At 42.0% G+C, this 15,160-nt stretch overlaps 1 protein-coding gene across 2 annotated transcripts; it reads left to right on the forward strand.

Moving 5' to 3' along the window:
• The first annotated feature begins 1,632 nt into the window (after positions 1 to 1,632).
• GTPBP10 (GTP binding protein 10) lies at positions 1,633 to 13,785 on the forward strand. Of its 2 annotated transcripts, none has more exons than XM_028750103.2 (10): positions 1,633 to 1,782; positions 3,844 to 4,037; positions 4,128 to 4,219; positions 5,084 to 5,228; positions 6,807 to 6,880; positions 7,467 to 7,519; positions 9,970 to 10,077; positions 10,819 to 10,896; positions 12,557 to 12,680; positions 13,309 to 13,785. In XM_028750103.2, the coding sequence occupies exons 1-10, from the start codon at positions 1,750 to 1,752 to the stop codon at positions 13,509 to 13,511; spliced, it is 1,104 nt and encodes a 367-aa protein (XP_028605936.2). In that variant the 5' UTR covers positions 1,633 to 1,749; the 3' UTR covers positions 13,512 to 13,785. The 2 variants fall into 2 exon arrangements, with proteins under 2 accessions (XP_028605936.2, XP_077793047.1); XM_077936921.1 differs by lacking the exon at positions 1,633 to 1,782 and adding an exon at positions 2,683 to 2,871.
• The last annotated feature ends 1,375 nt before the right edge of the window (positions 13,786 to 15,160 follow it).

Genomic DNA, 15,160 nt, shown 5'->3' on the forward strand with positions numbered 1-15,160 from the left:
ATATGCTAGTTCATATACGTTCTCACTACTTCATCCCTGACTGCTGGCCATGTTGGCTAGGGCTGATGGGAACTGACTACACTGTTACAGAAAAGCAAAGGTAAAGGACCCCTGGTTAAGTCCAGTCAAAAGCAACTATGGGGTATAGCGCTTATCTCACTTCAAGCCAGGGGAGCTAGTGTTTGTCCACAGACAGCTTTCCAGGTCATGTGGCCAGCATGACTAAACCGCTTCCGGCGCAACAGAATACCATGATGGAAGTCAGAGCACACGGAAATGCCATTTACCTTCCCATTGCAGCGGTACCTATTTATCTACTTGCACTGGTATGCTTTTGAACTGTTAGGTTGGCAGAAGCTGGGGCAGAAGCTCACTCCGTTGCACGGATTTGAACTGCTGACCTTCTGATCAGCAAGCCCAAGAGGCTCAATGGATTAGACCACAGCACCACCCGCTTCCTGTACATTTTACTGTTACAGCAGAATGACCTCAAGAGGCGTCCAGAGCACTGTCTAGTCCTGTTGTGTTGGATCAGTTTCAGTTAGTAAGGCTCAAGGATGCAAAGTGAAGGTGAGGGCGACCACTTGCGCTCTAGAGCCTTGCCCTTCTTGGCTGATAAAAACTAGCAAGGAGGGGACAGCTGGCCTGACCACGGAGGTGATGACTGTCTCCTTGGGAGAGGGGGTGGTCCATCTCTGCCTGCTTAAAGGAGACAGTGGTAAGACCACCCTTAAGAAGCCATGACGGGATTTCGAAAATTTAAATAATTACTGGCCAGTGCCAATCTTCCCTCTTTGATCAAGATATTTGAGCACATGGCCGCAGACCAGATCCAGACACTCTTGTAGTAAATCCATTCCAACTGAGGTTTAGTCCTAGTTTTGGCTCAGAAACTGCTTTAGTCGACCTGTGTCCTCAGGGGACAAGACAGGGAAAACGTGTCCCTGCCTTTTGATACCATCAACCATGGTAACTTTCATGAGCGCCGCCAGGACTTTTGGGTTTTTTGGGGGGGTGGGGAGGAGACCAACATGGTCAGTTAGTTATGTATTTCTATTGTTTTACTTGATGGGATGGAGCTACCCATGGAGCGGCTCTGCTTTGCGGTGGTTCAGGTCTTACTTCCCAGGATGAAGATTATATGTAAAGGAAAGCCAGCTGATTTATTTTGTGTTCCCCACCCCGCCAAATCAATTTTTTTAAAAAAAAAATATTATTATTATTTTGCAATTCTGTGTGCAAGGTCCGTCCGCCACGTTATGACGTTTAGGATTCATTCCTACAGAGAGGGGTACGGAATGTGCCTCGGTCCAGCTTCCGCCGCGCTCTCGATACGCTCCTACACTGTTTTCTTTCCCCGCTCCCCGAACCCGCATGCACGGAATGCACGTGTGCAGACGCAAGAATTTCACTTCGCGTATCTGAAGAAGCGGATTCTAGCCCTCGAAATAAACGTGCCAGGCCTCTTTAAGAGGCAACCCTTTTGGAGCGAGGCACAAAATGTTCCGCGGCGCCCTCGTCGCCATTTGTAGCAGCAGCAGCTCAGGGGCCTCCAGGAAAGCTCTGCTCCGGCGCCCCGCGTGGACCTTCTCTCCCCGGCCCTTCGCGGTCCCGCCTTCCCCGCCCGCCCCGCCTCCGAGCAGGCGGGCCAGTCGCGGGTTGGCGTCACTCTCCTGCGCTGCTTCCCTGGCTCTGCATGCGTCCAAGCCTCCGCTGAAGGGAGCCCCTTTGCGCCCGCTGGTCACCAGCATGGGGCGGCTCAGCCGAGCCCTACTGAGGGAGGTTAGTGCGCCGCCAAAGCAGCTCTTTCCCCTCAGCCTTATGGGGCGCCGTTCCCGCAAGGCGGGGGGCGGTTTAGGAGATGCCCCGTGCACCTCTGAATATTTGGCTGCAGGGAGGTGGGTCCAGTGACAAAAACTTCCCTTATCCCGATAATAAATCTTCAGTACAAAGGAAGGAAGCTCTTCTTGGATGAAATTCTTGGTGGTTATTATTATTATTAAACTTTACATAATGGCAAATTTAAAAATCTACAGTCCTGTGTCCATCTTGCCTATCTTTGCAGCAAATTGTCACAGACAGTTTCCTTTTGGACTTCACTGTTTACAGGGTTTTTTCCTTTGTGCATGTCTTAGGATGGGACTATTCAGATCAATTCTGTCTTAATTATCAGTAACACCAAGGACAGGAAGCAGGTTTAGACACCATCCCTCTATTTCAGGGATCTGGAACTTTTTGCCCTCCAGAACTGTTGAACTACAACTCCCATCAGCCCTAGCATACATGGCCAATGCCCAGGGGTGATGGGAGTTGTATTCCCCCCCCCCAATTTTTTTTTATTGGTTTTCCACATTTATGACAAAAAAGACATTACAGAACCCACAACAAAGAAAAACTGTTGTTGTTGTTTAGTCGTTTAGTCGTGTCCGACTCTTTCTGACCCCATGGACCAGAGCACGCCAGGCACCTCTGTCTTCCACTGCCTCCCACAGTTTGGTCAAACTCATGCTGGTAGCTTCGAGAACACTGTCCAACCATCTCGTCCTCTGTCGTCCCCTTCTCCTTGTGCCCTCCATCTTTCCCAATATCAGGGTCTTTTCCAGGGAGTCTTCTCTTCTCATGAGGTGGCCAAAGTATTGGAGCCTCAGCTTCACGATCTGTCCTTCCAGTGAGCACTCAGGGCTGATTTCCTTCAGAATGGATACGTTTGATCTTCTTGCAGTCCATGGGACTCTCAAGAGTCTCCTCCAGCACCATAATTCAAAAGCATCAACTCTTCGGCGATCAGCCTTCTTTATGGTCCAGCTCTCACTTCCATACATCACTACTGGGAAAACCATAGCTTTAACTATACGGACCTTTGCTGGCAAGGTGATGTCTCTGCTTTTTAAGATGCTGTCTTAAACTTTACATAATGGCAAATTTAAAAATCTACAGTCCTGTGTCCATTTTGCATATCTTTGCACCAAATTGTCATAGACAGTTTCCTATTGGACTTCACTGTTTACAGGGGTTTTTTTCTTTGTGCATGTCTTAGGATGGAACTATTCAGATGGGTTCTGTCTTAATTATCAGTAACACTAAGGACAGGAAGCAGGTTTAGACACCATCCCTCTATTTCCAGGATCTGAAACTTATTGCCCTCCAGAACTTGTTGAACTACAACTCCCATCAGCCCTAGCATACATGGCCAATGTCCAGGGGTGATGGGAGTTGTAGTTCAGCAACAACTGGAGAGCCAGAGGTTTCCCTGCACCTGCTGTAAAAGGTAAAGGACCCTTGACAGTTAAGTCCAGTCATAGACGACTCTGGGGTTGTGGCGCTCATCTCACTTTACAGGCCGAGGAAGCCGTCGTTTGTCCACAGGCCATTTTTCTGGGTCATGTCGCCAGCATGACTAAGCTGCTTCTGGCGCAACGGAACACCGAAACCAGAGCAGTGCATGGAAACGCCATTTACCTTCCTGCCGGAGCGGTACCTATTTATCTACTTGCACTTTTTGGCATGCTTTTGAACTGCTAGGTTGGCAGGAGCAGGGACCGAGCAACGGGAGCTCACCCCATCGCGGGGATTCGAACCACTGACCTTCTGATCGGCACGCCCAAGAGGCTCAGTGGTTTAGACCACAGCGCCACCTGCATCCCTGCACCTGCTGTACTTGTTCTTATATAACCTCATGGTTGCTATTTATCACTATGGGGGGAAAGTAAAGTACTTCATTTTGGGCTCATTCATAGTAGCCTCCCGGGGTTGCATCCCCTACTTTTCATAATGATTAACAAATTGCTAGTAAATATGAAAAGGCAGTGTTTTATTTTATTTTATTTTTATTTTATTTTACAGTATGGCAGGTTTATGGATGACCTTAGGATCTACGTGAAAGGAGGAACTGGCGGAATGGGCCATCCTCGATTAGGTGGGGAAGGTGGGAAAGGCGGTGACGTCTGGTTGGTAGCTCAAAAGAAAATGACATTGAAGAGACTTAAAGATCGATTTCCAAGCAAACGGTTTGTAGCAGGAGCAGGAGCCAACAGTAGGTGAGTATGTTTCATTGATTGAGAGTGTGTGTGGTCCAGCTTACAGCAATCTTGTAATATATGTTTTTTTTTTTTTTTGCTCCCCACAAGTCTTGCTACACTGAAAGGTACTAAGGGAAAAGATTGTGAAGTGAATGTCCCTCAAGGAATATCTGTCACAAGGGATGATGGGAAAGTGATTGGTAAGGATGTTTTGGTGCTTCACTTTTTGTTACTGTAAAGGGTCAGAAAACATATCAACTGTGCATCTGGCAGGGATTTAGTACAATAAGCCCTCATTCGGGAAAGTTCTCACATTATTTTCAACACTATAGGTGAGATTCTTTTACATGAACCTCCCCTCCAACACACCCAAAATATATTGAAGACTGTACCTCAGATGTATTATTTTTCTGAGAGAACAAGTCATGGCTTACATCGCAGTCCTAACCTTGTCTACTTGGAAGAAAATATCATTGAATTCAAATTGGTTTAGTCCCAGGTAGTTGGGAATAAGCTGGAATTGACTTTAATTGGACTTACTTCTGAAGAGACATGGTTAGGATTGCACTGTTAGTTGCTGTTTACTTTCTACTGAGTCTGTGCAAAGGCACAAACCTATAATTTGGCTCACACTTCAATAAACATTTGGCTGGCATGTGCAGGTGTTAAAGGCATAGATCCACTGGCAGACATCCAGGAACAGTTAATTGATAATTCTCAGAAGCAGCTTAATAGATTTTGATTAAGGTAGTATATTTGCCTTGATTTATGTGTGTTCACTTAGAAAACTCTGTAATTTTTTTGGAAGTAAAAAGTGAAGGTAGAGTAGCCATGTTGATCATAAAAAAGTCCATAACTGGGCGAGGCATTTTTCAGGACTCACCACAAAGTCTCAAAAACATTTGCCACATTTTGTGACCATTTAACCTGGAGGTAGACAAAGCACCAGTGGTGCTTTGTCTCAGATGAGTACTAAAATGTAAATGGCAAGTTGAAAGAAACGTCTGTGTCATTGGGAACAAATAGAACTTTTGCAAAAAGCACTTCTGTATCTTTATTTTTAGGTGAACTTGACAGAGCAGAAGACAGATTGTTGGTGGCACGAGGAGGTCTTGGTGGATGCATGGCAACAAATTTCTTGCCCTCCAGAGGTCAAAGGCTCATGATTCACCTTGATCTCAAACTTATAGCAGATGTTGGCTTAGTTGGGTAAGTCTTTGATCCTGAAAATTGCACTCTGGAGTCATGTTCATATTTATATATTGAAGTGAATGCCTTTGTACTAGCAATATCCATGTCTGTACTACATCCACATTAAGACATATTTAAGTTTAGGGAATGTTATTCATACAGTCAGTTATCCTGCCTCCAGATTATCCTATTGTGACTTTATTGTCATAAGGCATCAGTGCTATTTTTCTAGAAAAAGAAGTACCAGAACTCACCATGAACACCTCCCCCATTCTCTTAGAATGGCAATGGCACCCACCAGAGAGGTGCAGGAACTGGGTTCCCGTGAGTTCCCCTTGGGGGAAAAGCCCTGCAATGCATGATGTAACTACAGTTGCAGCTCTTGCCTCACTTCTTTCTGATTTAATGTGTGAAGTTGAACTTTTATTCAGGCTTTGCCCAACAGCAAATGGAAGCTTTATAAGGAACTGGTGGGCATTCAAAACAGTGTCACATAAATACTATTGCCTTTGTGATATATCTGTATATCTCTCCCACCCACCACCCAATTCTACTTCAAATTTCAGGGTGGTTTGTTCCTCCCCCACTTTGTTCTAGATGAGGTAAGGAAAGAATAATTTCTAGGGAGTCATGGAAACACCTTTGGTTTATTTCACTCAGTTGTTGAATGAGTCTCTGAAAGCTTGTTCTTTTGATCTCAGTCTGAGTTTGGTTTTTTTAATATTTCAGCATGTACATAAGTGCTTTATCATTAGATCACAGACATGGAAATAGATTTGAGGAACATTAGGCTGAGATACACTGAAAGTCAGACAGCATCCCTGTACACATTTCAAAGAGAGTACAGCTACTTCTGATCTAATAAAATCATTCCTGAAGAAGTATGATAACTTTTGAAATGGCTCTTGAGGCATTGCCATTACTCCAATAGTACTTGAAAGAGCACCCTCCCCCTGTCTCATTAGTCCAATGTAAGGTATCTAAGTATTTATTCTATTACTGGTTTTTGTTTTCTGGTTATAATCATTAAGAATGTGATAGCGGAGCAATTGTTCTTTCACAAATGCATATTTGCAAAATGGTCTTAAAAGCTTAAACAGTTGCATAATGTGGAGTGTACTTCTTTTGAGACTTACTTAAAAATAAAAAGGAACCAGATTTTTGGAAGGTAGGGAGAGAATAGCAACACAGTTTTTTCTTGCTCCCCCCCCCCCCCGCCCCATAACAATCCTGTCAACTCAGTCTTCCCTGTAGTATAAGGTGGTTTCTTTCCATTGTGAGTATACAGCATATAGTTCTGTTAGGGACTTATAGGAACATTGGCTAAATACATATTTTGGGGCACACTTTGATTGACTTTAAGGGGGGAAATTAGCATTTAAAGGCAGCTTTTGTCCTTGGTGCTTTTTCTAGTATGTACGGAATCTATTCCACCGTCAGAGTAGCCCACTTCTAAGACGTTTCCTCTTCATTTTAAACAAAATTCACTTGAGTAAAATGCATTTTAAAACTTGAAAGTGGTTTTATTCTTCTGTCAATTACATACTGATATGAACACTAAATAGAATTTTTTTCATCCCCCCCACTCCACCCCAGATTTCCAAATGCAGGAAAATCCTCTTTGCTAACCAAGATTTCTCATGCTACACCTCAAATAGCAGATTATGCCTGTAAGTAATTAATTTTCCATGTATTAGTGTTTGCACCCTGATCTTGAATGCAGTGCTTGCAACAGAAACACTTTGACTCTGGGAGCCATCTTCCCCCTGTCTCTGACAACAGTCTCTTGCAATGCCCTGGGGACAGGGGTGTGTGTGTGTGTGTGTGTGTGTGTGTGTGTGTGTGTGTGAGAGAGAGAGAGAGAGAGAGAGAGAGAGAGAGAGAGAGAGATCTTGAGTATGGGCAGAGGCTGTCTGTAGATGAACTACCCCTCCTGAAGAGCTCAGTCTTTCAGCTACCAAGTTTTCAGAGTATAATTGCAGAGAGCTATGATATCGTCCCTCAAGTGTTTCCCAGTATTTAATAAGAATTTCTCTGCATTCAGTTTTCTATGTATCTTCTGATGTGAGCAACTTTAAATGTTTGGGAAGGACTTCTGCTATCACTGCCTGTCTGGCATTCAAGAGGTTGCTTCTGAGAAAGCAAGAGTGTTCCATCTTTTGACTGAGAGTAAACAAGTGTTTTGGGCATACAAGCCAGGGGTAAAACTCCAAAATACATCACAAAACAGGGCTCACTTTTCTTTACTTTCCGCAGTTACAACGATAAAACCTGAGCTTGGAACAGTCAAGTATGCTGATTTTAAACAGGTTGGTTCCAAAAGTAAGATCTGCATTAAAGGTGTGGTTGTGGAGAAATCATTTTTTGGTTACGTTATGAGACCCCAATTTTCTTAACTTACAAACCGACACCAATACTTCAAAGGCTGTTGACTTGTCTTCTAAGAAATGGTGGTAGCCTGAGATAGGTCTGGCATCTGTGCGCCTTCAGTTTCCATATATTTCCTTCAGATGGCTGTGTCTGTCTTAAGCAATATCTGTATCCAGATAAACAACCCTTTTGAGCCACGTTTACCTAATTTTTAGGACAGTGAGAGGGGCTGGACACCAAGTGTGACCCATTAGACCACTCTCTGCTTTACAATACTAAACACTAACATGATGCATTACCTAAAATAATGCTCCATGCGGCATTATTTATTGCTGTTCAGCAGCTGAGAGTGATCTACTGTAGAGTGCTAAACATAGGCCTGTTAAAATAATTTTGAAAATTGCCTGTGTTTGTTCAGAAAGATGATTTTTTCCAAATATGAGGTCCATTATCCATGCTACTAAGTTTTGATGAAGAATTGAGGACCATGTTCATTCATGAATCTTCCAAACTTTTGATTGCACACAACCTAATTTTGACTTTGATATGTAGAACTCTAGCTGGCACATGAGAGCAATAAGATGAAAGCATTTTATCAAGAGGTGTTTGATAACATCAGTGCAACAACGGAGTTCACAGATGCAAAATGAGTAAAAGTGCTTTTTCTCCTTCCTGGAACCAGGGCTTGTCTAGTGATGCTTTAATCTTTCTCCTAATAAAGTGTATTACATGGATAAGAAACGTAGCATTACTGCTAAAGATTATATTTGCCCCCTGCACTTTAAAAGAACTTCAAAATAACATTAAGCATCTGTACAAGACTCTTAAAAATTGCTTGGAGGTTTGTTTATTTTTTTACAATCAAGCAGTGTATAAATTTTATGAAACGAATATATAAACAAGCATTGTAGTTTGTAGCTGCCCTTTTTTACCATAGCAGGCATAAAATTAGAATTGATGGGAAACAATTTTGATCCTTATCCCCCACCACCCAAAATGTAATATATGTTAAGTTTTGAGTCTTACAAATTAGTTGATAATTGCTTGGTTTGATTCTTCAAAGTGTGGGAAACTCTTCAGTTCTCAGAATACAGTATGCGAAAATATTCCCTTGACTTCTAGATAGCTTAGAAGATCAAGCTTGGTGTTTTCTATTGTAAGGTTACCAGATGTCCCTGTTTCCCAGGGACAGGCCCCAGATTTGCAAATCAGTCCCCATACAGAATCCATTGAAGTTGAAAAGTGTCCTCGGATTCATTGGAAAAAAAAATCCTGTAACCTTATTAAGCACCCAAATGAGCATGCTGTGTTTATAAAAGTAACAGTTCAAGCCTGAAGCATAGTTTGGAGGGTTGCTAATGAATTGCATGCTTGCATGTTCCCTCTTCTACTGTATGGATCTTCCCGCTCCCTATTTAACCATAACCAAAATTGGGTGTGTTGTCTCAATTGGTAAACTATGCAGTAGTGGCCTGTGCAGAGCTGTCCCCCACTTCTGACATCACTGCAACTTACCTGGATGGGACTTGTGGGTGGCGTTGGAGGCAGAGTTGCAGTGAAGTCAGGGTTACCACCTCCTGCCCTGTTCCAGCCCTTTCCAGGTAAGCTGCAGAGATTGCAGGGTCAGGATGATGGCTGTGCACCACCACATGGGCTACTGCTGAAACTATGGCTAGAGTTTTCCCTCACAACCAGAATCAGAAAATATGTGTGGAAGTGGCAAACTGTGGGTGGCGCTAAACAGGAGAAGGAAAAGCTGCACACAAGAGGAGAGAGGGAATGTGCAAGCCATGCCTCATTCACAGCCTTCCAAAACATATCTTTCAGTGTGCAAGGAGAAGCTTACTTTTAAATCAGATAATTCTAATGGAAACTTAGTGTTAAGGTTGGAGAAAACATTTTCAAAGGGGAAAATTTTGATCCTGCAGCAAGAATACAAAACTTGCTGTGGTCACGTTAGTCTGTTTTTTTCTGGGCGGGGTCAAGAATTAATTGACTTGCAATTACTAGTTCCTGCAAAACTGGGTCATTCCCAACCTTACATTTATGTGACTGATTAGAACTTGTATCCTGCTCATGACTGCAATACTTCATTTTGTTGTCCCCCCCCCCCCACCCAAAAAAGAAAGGCTAGTTGAAGACTTAGGAAGGGGGGAGTTCTGCTTCATAATGTAGCTTGGAACTAGATATATGAGGGAGTCTTCATGTAGTTTTTTCAATGGTTCAGCCAGATAACGTGCCACTTTCAGTCTCTTCTAGTAGTCAAGGCTTCTTGCCTAATTCAAGCCATTGGTCTCTAATAGAGATGCTGTAACCATTTTTTAAAATTGATGCGACCCAAATGATGATGGGATCTTTTGTGAAAATCTAATCTTTCTTTCCCTCCTAGATCACAGTTGCTGATCTTCCAGGACTGATTGAAGGTGCACATGCAAATAAAGGAAGAGGACACAAGTTTCTAAAGCATGTGGAAAGAACCAAACAGCTCCTCTTTGTTGTAAGGACATGCTGTAGCTTAGCTTTTTATTTGACATCTTTAAAGTCTGTTTTTAATTTAGGCTTTGTTTTGCCGAAGAAGTAACCTGGAGGTGCCTGTTCATTACATCATCCTATAGCTTTGCTAATATTGTAAATGAAAATTTAACATGTAACATGGATAGCTGCATAGCTCAGTTGGTTAGTGTGTGGTGCTGACATCACCAAGGTTGCAGGTTCAGTTCCCGTAAGGGACAGCTGCATAGTCCTGCCTGGACACAAGTCTGGGAAGTGTGTGTGGAGGTCCTTGGGTGTCCAGGTGACAAGACCCCACCTCTCTCAGCCTTGCTGATGTGTTCCAAAGGAAAACATAGCAATATGTTTGACACCAGCTTGAATGTGGGAGTTGCCAGAAGGAAGCACACAAGATGCCACCTAAATGTCTTAGGGACTCCACTCCTAATTTGTGTAGGGTTTATTCCTTAGCCTTTTCTTCTCCCGAAGATATTCCGCAAGGCAGCGGAGGAGAGACAGCAACAGAACACATAAAACTAAGCAAACAGATTGTTTCTGTGAATTGGAAACTGTTCAGATATAGCAGAAAGGATGCTATTTTGGGGGCAGAAATGTTTTGTGTATAACAGCCACCTCACTGCCATCACTCCCACGCTTCCTGTCATCTTCATGGTCTCTTGGAAAGTGAAGGATAATCATGTGAGAAAGCATTTGATTGTCTGATTAAAAAAAAATGTCAATCTTTCAGGTTGATGTAGCTGGGTTTCAGCTTTCTCCTACAAGCCCATTCAGAACAGCCTTTGAAACTGTAATACTACTTGCAAAGGTAAGTGTACTGATTCTTTTATATACAGGCATGATTTGTGCATATTGCGACACACATGTTCTGACATGAGAGACCTAATTAAGATTTGATTTGAAATGTTTACTTGAATGGCACACCTATTAAAGCTACAAACTTGATAACTGTATCCAAGATGTTTGAGATTTGGAAGTTTCCAAATACTTCTAGGGAGAGCTGTTAACATAGCATTTGGCACTTTGTTCTTCACTAACTCCATTTTCAACTGTATGGTGGAAATTTCTCCCGTTCAGAAGGCAGTGAGAAGCCAAACAGTTTAGTCTTCAAGATTGCTTCCTGTTATCAAATAGAAAACACATAGGTAACAAAATTTGTGATGCACATGAACAGTTGTGAATTCCAATTGTACGGTCTCTTAGGAATTTATACTTGAGAGGCTCATGTGCTCCCAAGTGTACATTGTCACATTTATATTGGCTTCATGTGCTTAATTCCACATGATAATATTCACCAGACAGCTGTGGTTTGATTTATTATATTTCTATGCTGCTTTTCATTCAAAGGAATCCCAAAGCGGCTTAGAAACAACTTATAATAACGTGATAGAACTTAATAAAACATCACAAATAATCAGTGAAACAATTACAACCTATAAAGCTCCGTTAACAAAACAACTAAAAAAAAAAGCTAAACATCTAAATCAAAGCAAGTTATATGATTAATAAGTCACTGCAGCATTTATAATCTAGAAAACAATATTAACAACATCAACAAAATAGCAGTCAAAAATAAACTAAGCACTGTTAAGTTCATACACACACTCCACACACCCATGACTCATAATTTTTTTACTCCAGTCAGCTCATTAAAACTTCGTCTACACATAATGCCCATGGCAACAACTCCCTTCTGAAGGTTCCTCAGTGGCTCCCGCCTTGTGGAACACCCTCCCATTAGATGTCAAAGAGATAAACAACTATCTGACGTTTAGAAGACATTTAGAAGACAGGCAGCCCTGTTTAGGGAAGATTTTAATGACTGATGTTTTAATGTATTTTTAATCTTTGTTGGAAGCGGCCCAGAGTGGCTGTGGAAACCCAGCCTGATGGGCGGGGTATGTATGTATGTATGTATGTATGTATAAATAAATAAATAAATAAATAAATAAATAAATAAATAATAATAATAATTATTATTATTATTATTATTATTATTATTATTATTCCTCGGGCTGGAGGTAGGGCAGCACAGATGAAACCAGCTACCCCCTGATGGCAAGCAGAGTCTTTCTCCTCTCACAGTTCTTCCTCTGGAAACAGCTCCATTATGAAGGCATCTAGGACTGGAGCATGGGGCAAACAGGAGGGAGAAGCCAGTCACGTGATACAGTCCCGTCTTCTATTTAAATTTTAGTTGTGTATTATTATTGTGTACACATGGTAGACAGTAGTAATCAGTAATGTGTGAAAGGTTAAACGCACCTTCATGCTCCCCTTTATTTTGCCCCTGGGCCTGCTCACCCCTCTCATGTGGTCTTGAGAGGTTGTTTAAAAGGGAATGTGGCCCTCCCTGCTCTGCTTTGCATATGTATTGTGTAGTAATTAAGAGTTAAATGAAAAGGCTTGTATAAAGCCAAATACTTTCAACGACAATATTTTACAAATGGAAACGACTTATGTCGCAGGAGCTGGAACTATATAAAGAAGAACTTCGAACTAAATCTGCACTTCTGGCTGTTAATAAAATGGATTTGCCCAATGCGCGAGAAAAATTGAATGAGTTTATGGAACAACTGCGGAGTCCTCAAGGTGAGATACTTACTGTACAGCTCCTTTTTTAAGATAACATATTCACATATCTTTGATATGTAGCAAGTAGTGAGTATTCATTACTGCAAAAGAAGAAACATTTTTCAGTATATTGATTGTATTTTAAAGTAAAATATAACCAAACTATGTTGTCTTTCATACTAGCCTAGAACTGTAACGATGCTAAAATGCTAGTGTCATAGAATTGTAGAGTTGAAAGGAACTGTGAGAGTCAATCTAGTCTGGCCCCCTGCAATGAAGGAATATTTCACCCAACGTGGGGCTCGAACCCATAACCCTGAGGTTAAGAGACTCGTGCTCTACTAACTGGGCTATCCAGCAGATAAGAGCCTTAGAAGAAGAATGGAATGCAAGCCAGTCATCTATTCTGTCAGTAAATGCAGTTAGGAAGTCTTCTGGGCCAACAGCCACATCTATTGTCCTCTCCTAACATCTTGGCAGTCCAAAAACCAATTACCCTGACTTCCTTGGAATGGAATATCTTCAAACAACTCTGCTACTGCTATTACATCAAGCATCTATTTAACTGAAATCCATCCATAGCAAATTTTATACTGGCTTTATACTGTGTGTAGTAACTCTAATTATATATATATATATATTTCAGATTATATGCACACTCTTCCAAAAAATATGATTCCAGAAGTCACTGTCAACTTCAAAGAGATCATCCCTGTATCTGCACACTCTGGTGAAGGAATTGAAGAACTGATCATGTGTTTAAGAAAAGTACTAGATGAAGAATCTGAGAAGAAGATTGAAGATCATCAGAACCAGCAGCTTCGTGCACTGAGGAGCTCAGAAATATAGCAGTTTCTTAACACACACAAACTAAAATATTACTATTAAGACATGAATCTTTGCAGGCCTCTGAACACAACTGAGTTTGTGGCAAGCCTGTATTTACACACTCTTTCAGGTCAACCATTTCAAAAAGAAAAGAGAGTATGTTATTTTCCAGTTTCTGTAAAATACAGAAAAGTGTATCATGATATTTTACAACGTCTTCAAGTTGCACAACCCTCTTAATTAAGTTGTAGAATATATTTCAAAAGATGTAAATAAACATGTAATTTTATATAAAGATAATAAGGTATTATTTTTGTTATCGTTTACTAGAGATTTCAAGAGTGGCATCCTTCAATCAGTGCAGGAGAAGAACGTATAAAACTACATGTGTTCGCTTTCCTGAAATATTTTGGGCAGAAATATTTAAAATCACCAAGACTGTAAAGTGATTTATCAGTAGCAGTGCTAAGTTGAAGCATGGCAATGACATAGTCTCTATCCTGGATGCCCCAAAGATGAACAGAGGAAAAGGGAAGAGATAAATGAGTTAGACAACAGTGGCAAAAATGGGGTCTGGAAATTAACATTAAAAAGGTAAAGGTACCCCTGCCCGTACGGGCCAGTCGTGTCCGACTCTAGGGTTGTGTGCTCATCTCGCTCTATAGGCCGTGAGCTGGCGCCGTCCGAAGACACTTCCGGGTCACATGGCCAGCGTGACGAAGCTGCAGCTGGCGAGCCAGCACCAGCGCAGCACACGGAAACGCCGTTTACCTTCCCGCTATAAAGCGGTCCCTATTTATCTACTTGCACTTAGGGGTGCTTTCGAACTGCTAGGTGGGCAGGAGCTGGGACCGAAAGACGGGAGCTCACCCCGCCGCGGGGATTTGAACCGCCAACCATACGATCAGCAAGTCCTAGGCACTGAGGTTTTACCCACAGCGCCACCCGCGTCCCCATGGAAATTAACATAGTGGCTGGCAAAGAATGCCTTTTAGTGGAACAGACATGTAAATGGTGAATGTTTGTCACTTCTACAGCCATAGATAATCCAAGATAAACAAAACTCCAATTTTGCACTACGGAATTATACATTCTTGATCAGAATAAATTATGTCTGCCTAAATTGGACTGAACTCACCTCTTTTGAGCAGGGACGCTAAAAATGGTTGATTAGAGATGGCTGCAACTGAATTGGAAAGGAAGCAAAGGCCACTGATTCTTCCCACATAATCAGATCAGTTTTGGGATGGCTTCCTAATATGGTCCTGAATAATCTGCTGCAATGGTGCCCCAGGAATAAGTAGCACTGGTCCTGGTTTCCCCCCAGCTTCCTTGCTACTACCAACCTTCACATTAAAAATAAACAGATCACAGGAAAATGAGGCTTTTAAAGCAACAATGATGAAACCATGTTTGGAATGCTGTGGTGAATAATATATATATATGAAAGCTAGCAGCTGGGTTCCAAAGGATTACATCAGAAGTGAAATTCTACTTGTGTGGGTGTAAGATTGTACTGTAGGGTGGGAATTATTAGTAGTAGTAATAATAAATTTATTACTTATACTGGGTTGCCCCAGCCACTCTGGGTGGCTTCCCTCTTCTCTCTCCCCACCCCTGTCAAGTTGTATCAGAAACAGCTTGGGAGGGGGATTCTGACAGTAATAATA

This window comes from Podarcis muralis, chromosome 12, assembly GCF_964188315.1.
Source record: "Podarcis muralis chromosome 12, rPodMur119.hap1.1, whole genome shotgun sequence".
NCBI lineage: Eukaryota > Metazoa > Chordata > Lepidosauria > Squamata > Lacertidae > Podarcis > Podarcis muralis.

Coding starts and splice junctions, on each gene's coding strand:
- GTPBP10 (XM_077936921.1), top strand. CDS start 2,698: ATGGATACGTTTGATCTTCTTGCAGTCCATGGGACTCTCAAGAGTCTC. Junction 4,220..5,083: donor GGATGATGGGAAAGTGATTG/GTAAGGATGTTT, acceptor CTTTATTTTTAG/GTGAACTTGACAGAGCAGAA. Junction 7,520..9,969: donor AGTATGCTGATTTTAAACAG/GTTGGTTCCAAA, acceptor TTTCCCTCCTAG/ATCACAGTTGCTGATCTTCC.